The sequence below is a fragment of the Caloenas nicobarica genome, chromosome 29, assembly GCF_036013445.1.
Source record: "Caloenas nicobarica isolate bCalNic1 chromosome 29, bCalNic1.hap1, whole genome shotgun sequence".
In the NCBI taxonomy this organism is placed as follows: Eukaryota; Metazoa; Chordata; class Aves; order Columbiformes; family Columbidae; genus Caloenas; species Caloenas nicobarica.
The window spans coordinates 1,017,629-1,039,723 of NC_088273.1; the positions used below are offsets into that span (position 1 = coordinate 1,017,629).

Genomic DNA, 22,095 nt, shown 5'->3' on the forward strand with positions numbered 1-22,095 from the left:
TTCAGGGTGTTCTATAGGTCCCAAGGGGAGCTTCTATACATCCCAAGGTGGGGTTCTATAGGTCCCGGGGGGGGTTCAGGGGTTCTATAGGTCCCAAGGGTGGTTCTATAGGTCCCGGGGGTGCTCAGGGTGTTCTATATGTCCCGGGGGGGGTTCCGGGTGTTCTATAGATCCCAAGGGGAGGTTCTATAGATCCCAAAGGGGGGGTTCTATAGGTCCCGGGGGGGTCAGGGGTTCTATAGGTCCCAAGGGGAGGTTCTATAGATCCCAAGGGGGGGTTCTATAGATCCCAAGGGGGGTTTCTATAGGTCCCGGGGTGGGGGTTCAGGGGGTTCTATAGATCCCAAGGGTGGTTCTATAGGCCCGGGGGGGTCCCCGTGTTCTATACGTACCAGTCGCTGGCGGGGGGGGCGGGGCCGCCCGGGGGGGTTCCCCCCCCGCCCCTCCCCCCCCGGCCGGCCCTAGGGGGAGCTATAGGGGGAGCTATAGGGGGAGCTATAGGGGAGCTATAGGGGATGTATGGGGGAGCTATAGGGGAGCTATAGGGGGAGCTATAGGGGGAAAAATAGGGGGATCTATAGGGGGAGCTATAGGGGGAGCTATAGGGGGAGCTATGGGGGAGCTATAGGGGGAAAAATAGGGGGAGCTATAGGGGGAGCTATAGGGGGAGCTATGGGGGAGCTATAGGGGGAGCTATAGGGGGAGCTATAGGGGGATCTATGGGGGAGCTATAGGGGGAGCTATAGGGGGAGCTATAGGGGGATCTATGGGGGAGCTATAGGGGGAGCTATAGGGGGAGCTATAGGGGAGCTATAGGGGAGCTATAGGGGGATCTATTGGGGAGCTATGGGGGAGCTATAGGGGGAGCTATAGGGGAGCTATAGGGGAGCTATAGGGGGATCTATTGGGGAGCTATGGGGGAGCTATAGGGGGAGCTATAGGGGAGCTATAGGGGGAGCTATAGGGGGAGCTATAGGGGGAGCTATGGGGGAGCTATAGGGGGAGCTATAGGGGAGCTATAGGGGGAGCTATGGGGGGAGCTATAGGGGAGCTATAGGGGGAGCTATGGGGGGAGCTATAGGGGAGCTATAGGGGGAGCTATGGGGGGAGCTATAGGGGAGCTATAGGGGGATCTATGGGGGGAGCTATAGGGGAGCTATAGGGGGATCTATGGGGGAGCTATAGGGGGATCTATGGGGGAGCTATAGGGGGATCTAGAGGAGGTTATGGGGGATCTATAGGGGACTTCGGGGGACCAATAGGGAGCTCTGGGGAGACCTATGGGGGCTATGGACGGGTCTATAGGGCTTAGGGGCTCTAGGGGCCTATTGGTGCAGGAGCTATAGGGGGTGGCCCTATAGGGGGCTGGGTGAAGGTGCCTATAGAGGAGCATCCCCGGGGCTATAGGGGGAGCCCCTATAGGAGAAGGAGCTCTATAGGAATAGGGGCTATAGGGGAATGAAGGAGGGGAGGGGGATCTGTAGGGGAGAGGAGCTGTAGGGGCTATAGGGGGAGTGGGGCTATAGGGGAAGGGGCTATAGGGGCTATAAGGGGATGGGGCTATAGGGGCAGTAGGGGATGAGGCTATAGGGGCTGGGGCTATAGGGGCTATAGGGGCTGGAGCTATAGGGGCTATAGGGGATGGGGCTATAGGGGATATAGGGGATGGAGCTATAGGGGCTATAGGGGATGGGGCTATAGGGGCTATAGGGGATGGGGCTATAGGGGATAGGGCTATAGAGGCTATAGGGGCTGGGGCTATAGGGGCTATAGGGGCTGGGGCTATAGGAGCTATAGGGGATGGGGCTATAGGGGCTATAGGGGCTGGGGCTATAGGGGCTATAGCGGATGAGGCTATAGGGGCTATACGGGATGGGGCTATAGGGGCAGTAGGGGATGAGGCTATAGGGGATGGGGCTATAGGGGCTATAGGGGCTGGAGCTATAGGGGCTATAGGGGATGGGGCTATAGGGGCTATAGGGGATGGGGCTATAGGGGCTATAGGGGCTGGAGCTATAGGGGCTATAGGGGATGGGGCTATAGGGGCTATAGGGGATGGGGCTATAGGGGATACAGGGGATGAGGCTATAGGGGATAGGGCTATAGAGGCTATAGGAGCTGGGGCTATAGGGGATGGGGCTGTAGGGGCTATAGGGGCTATAGGGGCTGGAGCTATAGGGGCTGGGGCTATAGGGGCTATAGGGGCTGGGGCTATAGGGGATGGAGCTATGGGGCCTATAGGGCGCTGCCGGGAGCCCTATAGGATCCTATAGGAGCCCCCGGAGCATCCCCGGGAGGCCCCCCCCCACCCCCCCCGGTGACGTCATCGCGCAGGCCCCGCCCCCCGATCTGCGGCGGGGGAGGGGGCGGGGCCAGGCGGGGTGGGGGCGGTGACGTCATGACGGGCAGAGAGCGCCGGGAAAGGGACCCAGGCGTCCGAGACCCCCCCCCCGCAAAAAGGGACCCAGGCGTCCGAGACCCCCACCCCCCAAAAAGGGACCCAGGCGTCCGAGACCCCCCTCCCCAAAAAGGGACCCAGGCGTCCGAGACCCCCCCCCCAAAAGGGGACCCAGGCGTCCGAGGACCCCCCCTCCCCAAAAAGGGACCCAGGCGTCCGAGACCCCCCCCTCCCCAAAAAGGGACCCAGGCGTCCGAGACCCCCCCCCCCCCAAAAGGGACCCAGGCGTCCGAGACCCGCCCCCCCCCCAAAAGGGGACCCAGGCGTCCGAGACCCCCCCCCCCCAAAAAGGGACCCAGGCGTCCGAGACCCCCCCCCGTCCCCAAAAGGGGACCCAGGCGTCCGAGACCCCCCCCCCCCAGAAAGGGACCCAGGCGTCCGAGACTCCCCCCCCCCAAAAGGGGACCCAGGCGTCCGAGGACCGCCCCCCCCCCCCCCAAAAGGGGACCCAGGCGTCCGAGACCCCCCCCCCCCCAAAAGGGGACCCAGGCGTCCGAGGACCCCCCTCCCCAAAAGGGGACCCAGGCGTCCGAGACCCCCCCCCCCCCAAAAAGGGACCCAGGCGTCCGAGGCCGCATCACTTGCCAGGTCTTTATTGGGGGGGTGGGGAGGGGGTGGTTGAGGAGCCAAGAGGGAAAATTGGGGAAAATTCAGGCGGTTTTGGGGTCCGCGAGGGTCCCGTGACGTCACCGGGAACTTCAGTCCTCTGGAGGGGGAGGGGATCGATAAGGGACCCAGGCGTCCGGGGCATCCCCCTCCCCCCCTCCCCCAACAAGGGGTCCCACCCTTCCCCCCACAAGGGGACCCAGGCGTCCGGGGATCCCACTCCCCCCAAAAGGGATCCCACCCCTCCCCCCAAAAAGGGACCCAGGCGTCCGGGAGATCCCCCTACTCCCACAAGGGACCCAGGCGTCCGGGGAACCCCGCTCTGCCCCAGGGGACCCAGGCGTCCGGGGAACCCCGCTCCGCCCCAGGGGACCCAGGCGTCCGGGAGGTCCCCCTACTCCCACAAAGGACCCAGGCGTCCGGGGATCCCCGCTCTGCCCCAGGGGACCCAGGCGTCCGGGAGATCCCCCTACTCCCACAAGGGACCCAGGCGTCCGGGAGATCCCCCTACTCCCACAAGGAACCCAGGCGTCCGGGGAACCCCGCTCTGCCCCAGGGGACCCAGGCGTCCAGGGAACCCCGCTCTGCCCCAGGGGACCCAGGCGTCCGGGAGATCCCCCTACTCCCACAAGGAACCCAGGCGTCCAGGGAACCCCGCTCTGCCCCAGGGGACCCAGGCGTCCGGGGAACCCCGCTCTGCCCCAGGGGACCCAGGCGTCCGGGAGATCCCCCTACTCCCACAAGGAACCCAGGCGTCCAGGGAACCCCGCTCTGCCCCAGGGGACCCAGGCGTCCGGGAGATCCCCCTACTCCCACAAGGGACCCAGGCATCCGGGAGATCCCCCTCCCCACACAAGGGACCCAGGCGTCCGGGGAACCCCGCTCTGCCCCAGGGGACCCAGGCGTCCGGGGATCCCCCTACTCCCACAAAGGACCCAGGCGTCCGGGGAACCCCGCTCTGCCCCAGGGGACCCAGGCGTCCGGGGAACCCCGCTCTGCCCCAGGGGACCCAGGTGTCCGGGGATCCCCCTACTCCCACAAAGGACCCAGGCGTCCGGGGAACCCCGCTCTGCCCCAGGGGACCCAGGTGTCCGGGGATCCCCCTACTCCCACAAGGGACCCAGGCGTCCGGGGAACCCCGCTCTGCCCCAGGGGACCCAGGTGTCCGGGGATCCCCCTACTCCCACAAAGGACCCAGGCGTCCGGGAGATCCCCCTCCCCACACAAGGGACCCAGGCGTCCGGGGAACCCTGCTCTGCCCCAGGGGACCCAGGCGTCCGGGAGATCCCCCTACTCCCACAAGGGACCCAGGTGTCCGGGGAACCCCGCTCTGCCCCAGGGGACCCAGGGGTCCGGGAGGTCCCCCTACTCCCACAAGGGACCCAGGCGTCCGGGTAACCCCGCTCTGCCCCGGGGGACCCAGGCGTCCGGGAGATCCCCCTACTCCCACAAGGGACCCAGGCGTCCGGGGAACCCCGCTCTGCCCTAGGGGACCCAGGCGTCCGGGAGATCCCCCTACTCCCACAAAGGACCCAGGCGTCCGGGAGATCCCCCTCCCCACACAAGGGACCCAGGCGTCCGGGGAACCCCGCTCTGCCCCAGGGGACCCAGGGGTCCGGGAGGTCCCCCTACTCCCACAAAGGACCCAGGCGTCCGGGAGATCCCCCTCCCCACACAAGGGACCCAGGCGTCCGGGGAACCCCGCTCTGCCCCAGGGGACCCAGGCGTCCGGGGATCCCCCTACTCTCACAAGGGACCCAGGCGTCCGGGGGACCCCGTTCTGCCCCAGGGGACCCAGGCGTCCGGGGAACCCCGCTCTGCCCCAGAGGACCCAGGCGTCCGGGAGATCCCCCTACTCCCACAAAGGACCCAGGCATCCGGGGAACCCCGCTCTGCCCCAGGGGACCCAGGCGTCCGGGGGACCCAGGCGTCCGGCGCACCGTCTGGGGGGGGGCAGGGCAGCACGTGCAGGCAGGGCCGGGTCTCCTCCAGGCGTAGTCTCTGCCCGTCCAGCAGGGGGCAGCGCGCGCGCGGGACCCCCCAGAACGTCACGTTGACGGGGTCCGAGGAGCTGACGGGCGTCACCGTGGGGCTGCGGGGGGCGCTGCTGAGGCCGGGGCGGGGGCGGCCACACCCCATAGAACACGGAGAGACCCCCAGACCCACAGAGCGCCCAGGGACCCTACAGACCCCTGTTGACCACCCGTTGACCCTATAGACCCCCATTGACTCTAAAGACCCCCATTGATCCCATAGACGACCATTGACCCTATAGACCCCCATTGACCCTGTAGACCCACATTGACCCCGTAGACCCCCATTGACCCCGTAGACCCCCATTGACACTATAGATCCCCCATTGACTCTACAGACCCCCATTGACCCCATAGACCCCCATTGACCCCATAGACCCCCATTGACCCTATAGACCCCTCATTGCCCCCATAGACCACCACTGACCCCACAGACCCCCATTGACCCCATAGACCCCCCCGACCCCATAGACCCCCATTGACCCCATAGACCCCCCCGACCCCATAGACCCCCACTGACCCCATAGACCCCTCATTGACCCCATAGACCCCTCATTGACCCCATAGACCCCCATTGACCCCATAGACCCACATTGACCCTATAGACCCCCCATTGACCCCATAGACCCCCACTGACCCCACAGACCCCCATTGACCCCATAGACCCCCATTGACCCCACAGACCCCTCATTGACCCCATAGACCCCCATTGACCCCATAGACCCCCCACTGACCCCACAGACCCCCATTGATTCCATAGACCCCCCATTGACCCTATAGAACCCCATTGACCCCACAGACCCCCATTGACCCCACAGACGCCTCATTGACTCCATAGACCCCCATTGACCCCATAGACCCCAATTGACCCCACAGACCCCCCATTGACCCCACAGACCCCCCATTGACCCCATAGACCCCCATTGACCCTATACACCTCCCATTGATTCCACAGACCCCCCATTGACCCTATAGACCCCCATTGACCCCATAGACCCTCCCGACCCCATAGACCCCCATTGACCCCATAGACCCCCCATTGACCCTATAGAACCCCATTGACCCCACAGACCCCCATTGACCCCATAGACCCCCATTGACCCCACAGACCCCTCAATGACCCCATAGACCCCCCATTGACCCCACAGACCCCCATTGATTCCATAGACCCCCATTGACCCTATAGAACCCCATTGACCCCACAGACCCCTCATTGACTCCATAGACCCCCATTGACCCTATACACCTCCCATTGATTCCACAGACCCCCCATTGACCCTATAGACCCCCATTGACCCCATAGACCCCCCCGACCCCATAGACCCCCATTGACCCCATAGACCCCTCATGGACCCCACAGACCCCCCATTGACCCCACAGACCCCCATTGATCCTATAGAACCCCATTGACCCCACAGACCCCCATTGACCCTATAGACCCCCATTGACCCCATAGACCCCCCATTGACCCCATAGACCCCTCATTGACCCCATAGACCCCCATTGACCCCACAGACCCCTCATTGACCCCACAGACCCCCCATTGACCCCATAGTCCCCCATTGACCCTATACACCTCCCATTGATTCCACAGACCCCCCATTGACCCTATAGACCCCCACTGACCCCATAGACCCCCCCGACCCCATAGACCCCCATTGACCCCATAGACCCCCCATTGACCCCACAGACCCCCCATTGACCCCACAGACCCCCATTGATCCTATAGAACCCCACTGACCCCACAGACCCCCATTGACCCTATAGACCCCCATTGACCCCATAGACCCCCCATTGACCCCATAGACCCCCATTGACCCCACAGACCCCTCATTGACCCCACAGACCCCCCATTGACCCCATAGTCCCCGATTGACCCTATACACCTCCCATTGATTCCACAGACCCCCTATTGACCCCATAGACCCCCCCGACCCCATAGACCCCCATTGACCCCATAGACCCCCCATTGACCCCACAGACCCCCATTGACCCCATAGACCCCCATTGACGCTATAGACCCCCACTGACCCCATAGACCCCCATTGACCCCATAGACCCCCCATTGACCCCATAGACCCCTCATTGACCCCATAGACCCCCCATTGACCCCACAGACCCCCACTGACCCTATAGACCCCCATTGACCCCATAGACCCCCCATTGACCCCACAGACCCCCCACTGACCCCATAGACCCCCCATTGACCCCACAGACCCCCATTGACCCCATAGACCCCCCATTGACCCCATAGACCCCCACTGACCCTATAGACCTCCCATTGATTTCATAGACCCCCCATTGACCCCATAGAACCCCATTGACCCCACAGACCCCGATTGACCCCACAGACCCCTCATTGACTCCATAGACCCCCACTGACCCCACAGACCCCCATTGATTCCATAGACCCCCCATTGACCCTATAGAACCCCATTGACCCCACAGACCCCCATTGACCCCACAGACCCCTCATTGACTCCATAGACCCCCCCGACCCCATAGATCCCCATTGACCCCACAGACCCCCATTGACCCCACAGACCCCCACTGACCCTATAGACCCCCATTGACCCCATAGACCCCCATTGACCCTATAGACCCCCATTGACCCCATAGACCCCCCATTGACCCCATAGACCCCTCATTGACCCCATAGACCCCCATTGACCCCACAGACCCCTCATTGACCCCACAGACCCCCCATTGACCCCATAGTCCCCCATTGACCCTATACACCTCCCATTGATTCCACAGACCCCCCATTGACCCTATAGACCCCCACTGACCCCATAGACCCCCCCGACCCCATAGACCCCCATTGACCCCATAGACCCCCCATTGACCCCACAGACCCCCCATTGACCCCACAGACCCCCATTGATCCTATAGAACCCCACTGACCCCACAGACCCCCATTGACCCTATAGACCCCCATTGACCCCATAGACCCCCCATTGACCCCATAGACCCCCATTGACCCCACAGACCCCTCATTGACCCCACAGACCCCCCATTGACCCCATAGTCCCCGATTGACCCTATACACCTCCCATTGATTCCACAGACCCCCTATTGACCCCATAGACCCCCCCGACCCCATAGACCCCCATTGACCCCATAGACCCCCCATTGACCCCACAGACCCCCATTGACCCCATAGACCCCCATTGACGCTATAGACCCCCACTGACCCCATAGACCCCCATTGACCCCATAGACCCCCCATTGACCCCATAGACCCCTCATTGACCCCATAGACCCCCCATTGACCCCACAGACCCCCACTGACCCTATAGACCCCCATTGACCCCATAGACCCCCCATTGACCCCACAGACCCCCCACTGACCCCATAGACCCCCCATTGACCCCACAGACCCCCATTGACCCCATAGACCCCCCATTGACCCCATAGACCCCCACTGACCCTATAGACCTCCCATTGATTTCATAGACCCCCCATTGACCCCATAGAACCCCATTGACCCCACAGACCCCGATTGACCCCACAGACCCCTCATTGACTCCATAGACCCCCACTGACCCCACAGACCCCCATTGATTCCATAGACCCCCCATTGACCCTATAGAACCCCATTGACCCCACAGACCCCCATTGACCCCACAGACCCCTCATTGACTCCATAGACCCCCATTGACCCCATAGACCCCCATTGACCCCACAGACCCCCCATGGACCCCATAGACCCCCCCGACCCCATAGATCCCCATTGACCCCACAGACCCCCATTGACCCCACAGACCCCCACTGACCCTATAGACCCCCATTGACCCCATAGACCCCCATTGACCCTATAGACCCCCATTGATTCTATAGACCCCCCATTGACCCTATAGACCCCTCACTGACCCCATAGACCCCTCATTGACCCCACAGACCCCCATTGACCCCACAGACCCCCATTCACCCCATAGACCCCCCATTGACCCCATAGACCCCCATTGACCCTATAGACCTCCAGTGACCCCACAGACCCCCACTGACCCCACAGACCCCCCATTGACCCCATAGACCCCCATTGACCCCGCAGACCCCCCATTGACCCCATAGACCCCCATTGACCCTATAGACCTCCCATTGATTCCATAGACCCCCATCGACCCCATAGACCCCCCCGACCCCATAGACCCCCATTGACCCCACAGACCCCCCATGGACCCCATAGACCCCCCATTGGCCCCAACAGACCGCCCATTGACCCCATAGACCCCCATTGACCCTATACACCTCCCACTGATTCCACAGACCCCCCATTGACCCTATAGACCCCCATTGACCCCATAGACCCCCATTGACCCTATAGACCTCCCATTGATTCCATAGACCCCCCATTGACCCTATAGACCCCCATTGACCCCAGAGGCCCCTCATTGACCCCATAGACCCCCGTTGACCCCCGTGCATCCTATAGACCCCCCCCATTGAGCCCATCGCCCCCTGTAGCCCCATACGTACGGGTAGGGGGGGTGCACGGGCCGGCACTCTCTGACGCGGCTGCGTGTGGGGCTGGCCCCACATGGCGGGGTGCAGAGACCCCAAGGGCTCCAGTCCGACCAGTTCCCCGACACTGGGGGCACAGGCGGCCTCACCTATAGGGCCCTATACCCCCTATAGGGCTGGGGGTGTGGGGTGCCTATGGGGGGGTCGTGGCGCCCTATGGGGAGTCTATGGGGCAGCTATTGGGTGCATAGGGCAACTATGGCATTTCTTAGGGTTCTATAAGGCAGCTATAGGGTGCCATAGGGTGCTATAGGGCAGCTATGGGGCTCCATAGTTCAGCTATATGTCTCCATAGGGTGCTATAGGGCAGCTATGGGGCTCCATTGGGTGCTATAAGGCTCCATAGGGCAGCTATGGGACAGCCAAGGGGTTCCATAGGGCTCCATAGGGCAGCTCTGGGTCAGCTATGGGGTAGCTATAGAGGTTCCATAGGGCAGCTCTGGGGCAGCTATGGGGTAGCTATAGGGGCTCCATAGGCAGCCCTGGGTCAGCTATGGGGTAGCTATAGGTGTTCCATAGGGCAGCTCTGGGTCAGCTATGGGGTAGCTATAGGGGCTCCATAGGGCAGCTCTGGGTCAGCTATGGGGTAGCTATAGGGGCTCCATAGGGCGGCTCTGGATCAGCTGTGGGGTAGCTATAGGGCTTCCATAGGGCAGCTCTGGGTCAGCTATGGGGTAGCTATAGGGGCTCCATACAGCAGCTCCGGGTCAGCTATGGGGTAGCTATAGGAGCTCCATAGGCAGCCCTGGGTCAGCTATGGGGTAGCTATAGGGCTTCCATAGGGCAGCTCCGGGTCAGCTATGGGGTAGCTATAGGGCTTCCATAGGGCAGGTCTGGGGCAGCTATGGGGTAGCTATAGGGCTTCCATAGGGCAGCTCTGGGTCAGCTGTGGGGTAGCTATAGGGGTTCCATAGGGCAGCTCTGGGTCAGCTATGGGGTAGCTATAGGGCTTCCATAGGGCAGCTCTGGGTCAGCTATGGGGCGCTATGGGGCGACTTACGCAGACACTGGTGCACGTCGTAACAGGCCCGGACCTGGAAGGCGCCGCCCCCCGGCGCCGTGGGGCAGGCGGGGCCCCCCGGCGCGCGCCCCTCGCAGGCCCGGGAGCGGCGCTGCTGCCCCACGGCCGGGAGGCAGCTCAGGGGCGGCCCCTGCGGGCGGGAGCAGCGCGACCAGGGGCCCCACGCGCCCCACTCGGGGACGGCTGCGGGGTGGGGTCAGGGCTGGGGTTATGGGGCGGGGGATCGTGGGGTGGTTATGGGGGTTATGGGGGGTCTATGGGGTCAATGGGGGGTCTATGGGGTCAATGAGGGGTCTATGGGGTCAATGGGGGGTCTATGGGGTCAATGAGGGGTCTATGGGGTCAATGGAAAGTCTATAGGGTCAATGGGGGTCTTTGGGTCAATGAGGGGTCTATAGGGTCAATGAGGGGTCTATGGGGTCAATGGGGGGGTCTATGGGGTCAATGAGGGGTCTATGGGGTCAATGGGGGGTCTATGGGGTCAATGGGGGGTCTTTGGGGTCAATGAGGAGTCTAAGGGGTCAATGGGAGTCTATAGGGTCAATGGGGGTCTTTGGGTCAATGAGGGGTCTATAGGGTCAATGATGGGTCTATGGGGTCAATGGGGGGGTCTATGGGGTCAATGAGGGGTCTATGGGGTCAATGGAAAGTCTATGGGGTCAATGAGGGGTCTATGGGGTCAATGGGGGGTCTATGGGGTCAATGGGGCGGTCTATAGGGTCAATGGGGGGTCTATGGGGTCGGGGGGGGTCTATGGAGTCAATGGGGGTCTTCGGGTCAATGGGGGGTCTATGGGGTCAATGGGGGGGTCTATGGGGTCAATGAGGGGTCTATGGGGTGTGTGGGAGTCTATGGGGTCAGTGGGAATCTATGGAGTCAATGGGGGGTCTATAGGGTCAATGAGGGGTCTATGGGGTCAATGGGGGGTCTATGGGGTCAATGAGGGGTCTATGGGGTCAATGGGGGGGTCTATGGGGTCAATGAGGGGTCTATGGGGTGTGTGGGAGTCTATGGGGTCAGTGGGAATCTATGGAGTCAATGGGGGGTCTATAGGGTCAATGAGGGGTCTATGGGGTCAATGGGGGGTCTATGGGGTCAATGAGGGGTCTATGGGGTCAATGGGGGTCTTTGGGTCAATGGGGGGTCTATAGGGTCAATGAGGGGTCTATAGGGTCAATGGGGGGTCTATGGGGTCAATGGGGGGTCTATGGGGTCGGGGGGGATCTATGGGGTCAATGAGGGGTCTATAGGGTCAATGGGGGGTCTATAGGGTCAATGGGGGGTCTATGGGGTCAATGAGGGGTCTATGGGGTCAATGGGGGGTCTATGGGGTCAATGGGAGTCTATAGGGTCAATGGGGGTCTACGGGGTCAATGGGGGGTCTATAGGGTCAATGGGGGGTCTATGGGGTCAATGAGGGGTCTATGGGGTCAATGGGTGGGCTATGGGATCAATGAGGGGTCTATGGGCTCGGGGGGGGTCTATGGGGTCGGGGGGGGTCTATCGGGTCAATGGGAGTCTATAGGGTCAATGGGGGTCCTCGGGTCAATGGGGGGTCTATAGGGTCAATGAGGGGTCTATGGGGTCAATGAGGGGTCTATGGGGTCAGTGGGGGGTCTATGGGGTCGGGGGGGTCTATGGGGTCAGTGGGGGTCTATGGAATCAATGGGAGTTCTATAGGGTCAATGGGGGTCCCTGGGGTCAATGGGGGGTCTATAGGGTCAGTGGTGGTCTATGGGGTCAATGGGGGTCTATGGAATCAATGGGACGTCTATAGGGTCAATGGGGGTCCCTGGGGTCAATGGGGGGTCTATAGGGTCAGTGGGGTTCTATGGGGTCAATGGGGGTCTATGGGGTCAATGGGGGGTCTATAGGGTCAATGAGGGGTCTATGGGGTCAATGGAGGGTCTGTTGGGTCAATGGGGGTCTATATGGTCAGTAGTGGTCTATGGGGTCAATGGGGGTCTATGGGGTCACTGGGGGTCTATGGGGTCAATGGGGGTCTATGGGGTCAATGGGGGGTCTATAGGGTCAATGAGGGGTCTATGGGGTCAATGGAGGGTCTGTTGGGTCAATGGGGGTCTATATGGTCAGTAGTGGTCTATGGGGTCAATGGGGGTCTATGGGGTCACTGGGGGTCTATGGGGTCACTGGGGGTCTATGGGGTCAGTGGGGGTCTCACCCGGACACGCCCCCCGGGGTCCGCACGCCGCCCTCCGCGTTGCGTTTCCATGGCAACCGCGGCCGCCGTGCCGGGGGGGCGGGGCGTCGCAGGCGCGCCGCAGCGTGACCACGCCCAGCCCGCACGTCACCGCGCACGGCGCCGCCTCCGACCACGCCCCCCAGGAGCCGTCCTCTGCGGGAGGGGCGGGGTCAGCGCGGGACACGCCCCTCCCGGACGCCTGGGTCCCTCCTGAACTCCTGTGGACCCCCCGAACTCCCGGGTCCTCCCGAACTCCTGGGTTCCCCCAAACTCCTGTGTCCCCGAACTCCTGGGTCCCCCCGAACTCCTGGGTCCCCCCGAACTCCTGGGTTCTCCCGAACTCCTGGGTCCCCAAACTCCTGGGTCCCCCCAAACTCCTGTGTCCCCGAACTCCTGTGTCCCCGAACTCCTGTGTCCCCCTGAACTCCTGGGTCCTCCCGAACTCCTGTGTCCCCGAACTCCTGGGTCCCCCCGAACTCCTGGGTCCCCGAACTCCTGTGTCCCCCTGAACTCCTGGGTCCTCCCGAACTCCTGGGTTCTCCTGAACTCCTGGGTCCCCATGAACTCCTGGGTCCCCCTGAACTCCTGTGTCCCCCCAAACTGCCATGTCCCCAAACTCTTGTGACCCCGAACTCCTGGGTCCCCCCGAACTCCTGGGTCCCCGAACTCCTGGGTCCCTGAACTCCCATGTCCCCGAACTCCTGGGTTCCCCCAAACTCCGGTGTCCCCGATCTCCTGGGTCCTCCCGAACTCCTGTGTCCCCCCGAACTCCTGTGTCCCCAAACTCCTGGGTCCCTGAACTCCCGTGTCCCCGAACTCCTGGGTCCCCCCGAACTCCTGGGTCCCCTGAACTCCTGGGTTCTCCCGAACTCCTGGGTCCCCCTGAACTCCTGGGTTCTCCCGAACTCCTGGGTCCCCGAACTCCTGTGTCCCCCAGAACTCCTGGGTCCCCCCGAACTCCTGTGTTCCTGAACTCCTGGGTCCCCGAACTCCTGGGTCCCCCCGAACTCCTGTGTCCCTGAACCCCTGGGTCCTCCCGAACTCCTGTGTCCCCCCGAACTCCTGGGTCCCCCCGAACTCCTGGGTCCCTGAACTCCTGTGTCCCTGAACTCCTGGGTTCCCCTAAACTCCTGTGTCCCCGAACTCCTGTGTTCCCGAACTCCTGTGTCCCCGAACTCCTGGGTCCCCCCGAACTCCCGTGTCCCCCAGAACTCCTGTGTCCCCCCGAACTCCTGTGTTCCCGAACTCCTGGGTCCCCCAGAACTCCTGTGTCCCTGAACTCCTGGGTCCCCCCGAACTCCCGTGTCCCCCCGAACTCCCGCGTCCCCCCAACCCCCCGTGTCCCCTCCCCGGCGGCTCCTCACGGGGACACGGGGGCAGCTCCTCGCACGGTCGCGTCTCCGTCGCGTCCCCTTCGCACGCGGCTCCTGGCGGGTGCGTCGACGGCTCCGGCGAATCGCAGCGGCGGCTCCGGCTCCGCCCCGTGCCCGACGCCGCCCCCCGGCACGTGGCCCCGCACGGACCCCACGGACCCCACGCACCCCAAGCCCCGCCCACTGGGATGGGGGGGGTGGGGTGGGGGGAAGGGGGCGGGGCTTAGATTGGCCCCTCCCCCTTCCCCCCCCCCCCCATTTCGTCCACCGGCCCCCCCACTCCGCTTCCCCTCCCCCATCAGCCCCCTCGACACGCCCCCGCATTCCGTCCCTCCCCCCCTCAACTTCTGCCCCCTTCCCCACCCCAGCCCCCACCCCCCGAACTCCCGGGTCCCCCCGAACTCCCGTGTTCCCCCGAACTCCTGGGTCCCCCTGAACTCCCGTGTCCCCCCGAACTCCTGGGTCCTTCCCGAACTCCTGGGTCCCCCCGAACTCCCGTGTCCCCCCGAACTCCTGGGTCCCCCCGAACTCCTGGGTCCCCAAACTCCTGGGTCCCCCCGAACTCCTGTGTCCCCCCGAACTCCCGTGTCCCCCCGAACTCCTGTGTCCACAAACTCCCGTGTCCCCCCGAACTCCTGGGTTCCCCCAAACTCCTGGGTCCCCAAACCCCTGGGTCCCCCAAACTCCTGTGTCCCCCCGAACTCCTGGGTCCCCAAATTCCCGTGTTCCCCGAACTCCTGGGTCCCCCCGAACTCCTGTGTCCCCGAACCCCTGGGTCCCCCAAACTCCCGTGTCCCCCCGAACTCCTGGGTCCCCCCGAACTCCTGTGTCCCCCGAACTCCTGGGTCCCCCTGAACTCCCATGTCCCCCCGAACTCCTGGGTCCCCCCGAACTCCTGGGTCCCCCGCCGCTCCCCCCGCTCACCTGGACACGTTGGCTCCTCCCCCTGGCAGCTCCGGCTCTCGCGGGCCCCCCCCGGGCCGCAGCCCCCCCCGCAGCGGGGGGCGGGGTCAGTGCAGCCCCGGCCCCGCCCCTGGGAGCCCCACCCACACGTGACGGAACAGGGAGACCAGGGGGACCATGGGGACCAACCGCCGGGGACTGCGGGGGCAGCCGGGGGTCACCGGGTCACCAGGACCCCCAGGACCCCCCATGTCCCCCTGGCCCCAGATCCCCCTGGCCCCTTGTCCCCCGTCCCCAGATCCCCCTGTTCCCATGTCCCCCTGTCCCCATGTCCCCCTGTCCCCATATCCCCCTGTCCCCATATCCCCATGTCCCCCTATCCCCCTGTCCCCATGTCCCCACATCCCCATATCCCCCTGTCCCCATAGCCCCTTGCCCCCCGTCCCCATATCCACCTGTCCCCATGTCCCCCTGTCCCCCTGTCCCCACATCCCCATATCCCCATGTCCCCATAGCCCCATGTCCCCCTGTCCCCATATCCACCTGTCCCCATGTCCCCATGTCCCCTGTCCCCATATCCCCCTGTCCCCATGTCCTCCTGTCCCCATGTCCCTATGTCCCCACATCCCCATATCCCCATGTCCCCACTTCCCCTGTCCCCATGTCCCCCTGTCCCCATATCCTCACATCCCCATATCCTCCTGTCCCCCCGTCCCCATGTCCCCCTGTCCCCATATCCCCATGTCCCCCTGTCCCCATGTCCCCACGTCCCCCTGTCCCCATGTCCCCATATCCCCCTGTCTCCACATCCCCATATCCCCCAGTCCCCATATCCCCACATCCCCATGTCCCCCTATCCCCATGTCCCCCGTCCCCATATCCCCATATCCCCCTGTCCCCACATCCCCCTGTCCCCATGTCCCCCTGTCCCCATATCCCCATATCCCCATGACCCCATGTCCCCCTGTCCCCATGTCCCCCATCCCCATATCCCCCTGTCCCCCGGTCTGCCCGTGTCCCCATGTCCCACCCGCACAACAGGGCAGCTCGCACGCCCTCAGCTGCCACTCCCGGGTGTCCCCCGCTGTGTCCCCCGCTGTGTCCCCCGTGTCCCCCCGCGGGCTCCGTCTCCGGCCCCGTCTCTGGGTCCCCTCCCCACAGGTCACGGAGCAGCCGCCCCACGGTCCCCAAGGGCCCCACGTGTCCTGGCTGGGACAGCGACAGCGGGGTCACCCGAGGTCACCTGAGGTCACCCAAGGCCACCTGGGGGGGGTCACCTGAGGTCAGCCGGGTTCACCCTGGGTCACATGGGGGTCACCTGAGGTCACCCTGGGTCATTCGGGGTCACTTGTGGGCACTGGGGTCACCCAGGTCATCTGGGGTCGCGTGAGGTCTCATGGGGTCACCCGGGGTCACCTGGGGTCACCCAAGTCTTCTGGGGTCAGCTGGGGTCACCCAGAGTCACTCGGGGGGGGTCACCCGGGGACACCGGGGGTCACATGAGGTCGCCTGGGGTCACCTGGGGTCATATGGGGTCACCCGGGGACCCTGGAGTCACCGGGGTCACATGAGGTCACCGGGGTCACCCGGGGTCACCTGGGGACACTGGAGTCACTGGGGTCACATGGGGTCACCCAGGTCACCTGGGGTCACCTGAGGTCACTCGGGGTCACATAGGGTCACGCAAGTCATCTGGGGTCAGCTGGGGTCACCCAGAGTCACTCGGGAGGGGGGGTCACCCGGGCACACCGGGGGTCACATGAGGTCACCTGGGGTCAGAGGGGGTCATATGGGGTCGCCCAGGGTCACCCGGGGACACTGGAGTCACTGGGGTCACATGAGGTCACTGGGGTCACCCAGGTCACCTGGGGTCACCTGAGGTCACTCAGGGTCACATGGGGTCACCCAAGTCATCTGGGGTCAGCTGGGGTCACCCAGGGTCACTCGGGGGGGGGTCACCCGGCGACACCAGGGGTCACATGAGGTCGCCTGGGGTCACAGGGGGTCATATGAGGTCACCCGGGGACCCTGGAGTCACCGGGGTCACATGAGGTCACCGGGGTCACCCAGGTCACCTGGGGTCACCTGAGGTCACCCAGGTCATCTGGGGTCACCCAGGGGCACTGGAGGCACCGGGGTCACCTGGGGTCACATAGGGTCATGTGGGGACACCGGGGGCACCCAGGTCATCTGGGGTCACCTGAGGTCTCCCCGGGTCACCTGGGGTCACTGGGGTCATCTGGGGACACCCGGTGGCACCAGGAGCCTGAAAACTGGGGATTTGGAGCCCAAAATTGAGGGGGGGGTTGTGCACAACCCCCCTGTGGGCGGGGCCAGGGAAGTGGGCGGGGCCTGGGGAGTGGGTGGGGCCTGTGAGGTGGGCGGAGCCAGGAAGGTGGGCGGGGCTGGGGAGAGGGCGGGGCCTGGGAGTTGGGCGGAGCCTGGGAAGGTGGGTGGGGTCTGGGAGGTGGGCGGGGTCTGGGGATTGGGCGGGGCCTGGGGAGTGGGTGGGGCCTGGAGAAGGTGGGCGGGGTGCGGGAGGTGGGCGGGGCCTGGGAGGCGGGCGAGGCCTGGGAAGGTGGGCGGGGCCTGGGAAGGTGGGCGGGGCCTGGGAGGTGAGCGGTGCTGGGAAGTGGGCGGGGTCTGGGAGGTGGGCGGGGCCTGGGAGGGGGGGGTGGGGTGTGGGAGGTGGGTGGTGCCGGGGAGTGGGCGGGGCCTGGAAGGTGGGCGGGGCCTGGGAGGTGGGCGGGGCCTGGGGAGTGGGTGGGACCTGGAGGAGGTGGGCGGGGTCTGGGGAGTGGGCGGGGCCTGGGAGGCGGGCGGGGCCTGGGAGGTGGGCGGGGCTTGGAGAGGTGGGTGGAGCCTGGGAGGTGGGCGGGGTCTGGGAGGTGGGCGGGGCCTGGGAAGGTGGACGGGGCCTGGGAGGTGGGCGGTGCCGGGGAGTGGGCGGGGCCTGGGGAGGTGGGCGGAGCCTGGGAGGTGGGCGGAGCCTGGGAGGTGGGCGGGGCCTGGGAGGCAGGTGGGGTCTGGGGAGGTGGGCGGGGGCTGGGGAGTGGGCGGGGCCTCGGAGGCGGGCGGGGCTTGTGTGGTGGGTGGGGCCTGGGAGGTGGGCGTGGCCTGCGGATACGGGCGGGGCCTGGGAGGTGGGCGGAGTCTGGGGAGGTGGGCGGGCCCGGGGAGTGGGCGGGGCCTATTGTGGGCGTGGTTCGAGGGGGCGTGGCCTGACCGGCAGGGGACGCAGAGCCCGAGTGGGCGGAGCCTGTAGCCGTAGGCGGGGTTGAGGCAGCAGTCGGCCAATGGGACGCGCTCGTCGCCCAGCGCCTCGGCGCAGGCCCCGCCCCCGCCGGCCTCGGCCAATCGGGTGAAGCACCAGATGGGCGTGGCCGCTGCGGGGGCGGGGCCGGGGGCGGGGTCAGGGGGGGGAGCACCAGCCCCAGTGCTCCCAGTATGCTCCCAGTGCTCCCAGTATCCCCCCAGTATCCCACCAGTATCCTCCCAGTATCCCACCAGTATCCCCCCAGTATCCTCCCAGTATCCCCCCAGTGCTCCCAGTATCCTCCCAGTATCCCCCCAGTGCTCACAGTATCCCCCCAGTATCCTCCCAGTATCCCCCCAGTGCTCCCAGTATCCTCCCAGTATCCTCCCAGTATCCCCCCAGTGCTCCCAGTATCCTCCCAGTATCCTCCCAGTATCCCCCCAGTGCTCCCAGTATCCTCCCAGTATCCCCCCAGTGCTCACAGTATCCCCCCAGTATCCTCCCAGTATCCTCCCAGTGCTCCCAGTATCCTCCCAGTATCCTCCCAGTATCCCCCCAGTGCTCCCAGTATCCTCCCAGTATCCCACCAGTATCCCCCCAGTGCTCCCAGTGCCCCCCAGTGCTCCCAGTATCCCCCCAGTATCCCCCCAGTATCCCCCCAGTATCCTCCCAGTATCCTCCCAGTGCTCCCAGTATCCCCCCAGTATACCCCCAGTGCTCCCAGTATCCTCCCAGTATCCTCCCAGTATCCTCCCAGTGCCCCCCAGTGCCCCCCAGTGCTCCCAGTATCCCCCAGTGCTCCCAGTGCTCCCAGTGCCCCCAGTGCTCCCAGTGCTCCCAGTGCTCCCAGTGCCCCCAGTGCTCCCAGTGCTCCCAGTGCTCCCAGTATCCTCCCAGTGCTCCCAGTGCCCTCAGATCCCCAGTCTCTCCCAGTATCCCCCCAGTGCTCCCAGTGCTCCCCAGTGCTCCCAGTGCTCCCAGTATCCCCCCAGTGCTCCCAGTGCTCCCAGTGCTCCCAGTCCTCCCAGTACCCTCCCAGTGCTCCCAGTGCTCCCAGTCCTCCCAGTACCCTCCCAGTCCCCCCAGTGCTCCCAGTGCTCCCAGTCCTCCCAGTACCCTCCCAGTGCTCCCCAGTGCTCCCAGTGCTCCCAGTATCCCCCCAGTGTTCCCAGTGCCCCCAGATCCCCAGTCTCTCCCAGTGCTCCCAGTGCCCCCAGCGTTCCCAGTGCTCCCAGGTCCCCAGTCTCTCCCAGTCCCCCCAGTGCTCCCCAGTGCTCCCCAGTGCTCCCAGTATCCCCCCAGTCCTCCCAGTATCCTCCCAGTGCTCCCAGTCCCCCCAGTGCTCCCAGTGCTCCCAGTACCCCCAGTGCCCCCAGATCCCCAGTCTCTCCCAGTCCCCGCAGTGCTCCCAGTGCTCCCAGTATCCCCCCAGTGCTCCCAGTATCCCCCCAGTGCTCCCAGTCCCCCCAGTGCCCCCAGATCCCCAGTCTCTCCCAGTCCCCCCAGTGCTCCCAGTGCCCCCAGTGCTCCCAGTATCCTCCCAGTATCCCCCCAGTATTCTCCCAGTGCTCCCAGTGCTCCCAGATCCCCAGTCTCTCCCAGTCCCTCCAGTGCTCCCAGTATCCCCCCAGTGCTCCCAGTATCCCCCCAGTGTTCCCAGTGCCCCCAGATCCCCAGTCTCTCCCAGTGCTCCCAGTGCTCCCAGTGCCCCCAGTGCTCCCAGTGCTCCCAGTGCTCCCAGATCCCCAGTCTCTCCCAGTCCACCCAGTCTCTCCCAGTGCTCCCAGTACCGTCGGCCCCGCTCAGGGCCCAGAGCAGCGCGAGCAGCCCTGCGGGCGCCATCCCCTCCCCCACCCCCGGACGCCTGGGTCCCTCAGGGATAAGGGGAAGTGGGGGAGGGGTGACCCCACCCACAGGAAGGACCCAGGAGTGCGGGTGGCTCCTTGCCCCAAAAAAAGGAACCCAGGCGTTCGGGTGTGACCCCTTCCCCCCGCCAAAAAAAGGGACCCAGGCGTTCGGGTGTGACCCCTCCCCCCCCAAAAAAAGGGACCCAGGCGTTCGGGTGTGACCCCTCCCCCCCCAAAAAAAGGGGACACAGGTGTCCGGGAAAGGACTCAGGCATCCGGGATTGGGGACCCAGGCGTCCGGGAGAGGGGACCCAGGCGTCCGAGAGAAGGGACTCAGGCATCCGGGATTGGGGACCCAGGAGTCCGGGAGAAGGGACCCAGGCGTCCGAGAGAAGGGACTCAGGAGTCCAAGAGAAGGGACCCAGGCGTCCGGGAGAGGAGACCCAGGTGTCGGGGAGAGGGGACCCAGGTGTCCGAGAGAAGGGACCCAGGCGTCCGGGATTGGGGACCCAGGAGTCCGGGAGAAGGGACCCAGGCGTCCGAGAGAAGGGACCCAGGCGTCCGAGAGAAGGAACACAGGCGTACGAGAGAAGGGACCCAGGTGTCCGAGAAAAGGGACCCAGGAGTCCGGGGGAGGGGACCCAGGTGTCCGAGAGAAGGGACCCAGGTGTCCGAGAGAAGGGACCCAGGCGTCCGGGAAAGGGACCCAGGCATCCGAGAGAAGGGACCCAGGTGTCCGAGAAAAGGGACCCAGGAGTCCGGGGGAGGGGACCCAGGTGTCCGAGAGAAGGGACCCAGGTGTCCGAGAGAAGGGACCCAGGCGTCCGGGAAAGGGACCCAGGCATCCGAGAGAAGGGACCCAGGCGTCCGGGATTGGGGACCCAGGAGACCGGGAGAGGGGACCCAGGAGTCCGGGAAAGGGACCCAGGCGTCCGGGAAAGGGACCCAGGCATCCGAGAGAAGGGACCCAGGCATCCGAGAGAAGGAACCCAGGTGTCCTGGATAGGGGACCCAGGCATCCGAGAGAAGGGACCCAGGCGTCCGAGAGAAGGAACCCAGGCGTCCGAGAGAAGGGACCCAGGCGTCCGGGAAAGGAACCCAGGCGTCCGAGCGAAGGGACCCTAAGACACCAAATCCACGCGTCCTTGCCGCTTTCCCCCTGGCCCCTGGCTGCGTTGCCGGCGGCTTCCCGCAGCCTGCCCACGGTTCATGGTTTATCGCCTGGAAACGCCGCCGTCCCGCACGCGCCCCAGGGATTGTTCGCAGCGGCCCCGCCGACCCCGGGCAGCGCATATTCGTCGACGACTTGGACGAGGGAACCGAGGGTACGATCAGCAAGTTTGCGGATGACGCCGAGCCGGGAGGGGTGGCTGGCGCCGGAAGGCTGTGCTGACTTTAGTTCCGATGCTGTCAGGGTACGCTCGGGAAACATATATATAATGTATACAACTGTAGTGTCGGGAGGATGCCCAGTCTGGGAAGCTAAGCAGGGTCGAGCCCGGTTAGTGCCTGGATGGGTGACCAAATGGTATTGGCACGTACTCTGGGCTGGATCCTGATCTCTGAAGCTAAGCAGGGTCTGGCCCGGTTAGTGCCTGGATGGGTGACCATCTGGTATTGCCATGTACTCTGGGCTGGGCCAGGACTGGATCCTGATTTCTGAAGCTAAGCAGGGTCGGGACCGGTTAGTGCTTGGATGGGTGACCATCTGGTATTGCCATGTACTCTGGGCTGGGCCAGGACTGGATCCTGATCTCTGAAGCTAAGCAGGGTCGGGCCCGGTTAGTGCCTGGATGGGTGACCAACTGGTATTGCCATGTACTCTGGGCTGGGCCAGAACTGGATTCTGATCTCTGAAGCTAAGCAGGGTC

The 22,095-nt window shown here is 64.6% G+C and overlaps 1 protein-coding gene across 1 annotated transcript; it reads right to left on the minus strand.

Annotated features, from left to right (window-relative positions):
• Positions 1 to 3,047: 3,047 nt before the first annotated feature.
• CFP (complement factor properdin) lies at positions 3,048 to 14,517 on the minus strand. The gene is made up of 7 exons (XM_065653210.1): positions 14,499 to 14,517; positions 14,210 to 14,401; positions 12,825 to 12,998; positions 10,622 to 10,825; positions 9,577 to 9,688; positions 5,005 to 5,156; positions 3,048 to 3,164 (listed from the first exon to the last, which is right to left on the minus strand). Exons 1-7 carry the CDS (start codon positions 14,515 to 14,517, stop codon positions 3,157 to 3,159), a joined length of 861 nt encoding a protein of 286 aa, XP_065509282.1. The 3' UTR covers positions 3,048 to 3,156.
• Positions 14,518 to 22,095: the final 7,578 nt, after the last annotated feature.

What these genes read in the sequence shown, in the direction of transcription:
- CFP (XM_065653210.1), bottom strand. An exon ending in GGAGCTGCCCCCGTGTCCCC is followed by an intron (nt 12,999 to 14,209) that starts GTGAGGAGCCGC and finishes CCCCTCCCGCAG; the next exon opens with AGGACGGCTCCTGGGGGGCG. An exon ending in CGACGTGCACCAGTGTCTGC is followed by an intron (nt 9,689 to 10,621) that starts GTAAGTCGCCCC and finishes CTGTGCCCCCAG; the next exon opens with TGTCGGGGAACTGGTCGGAC.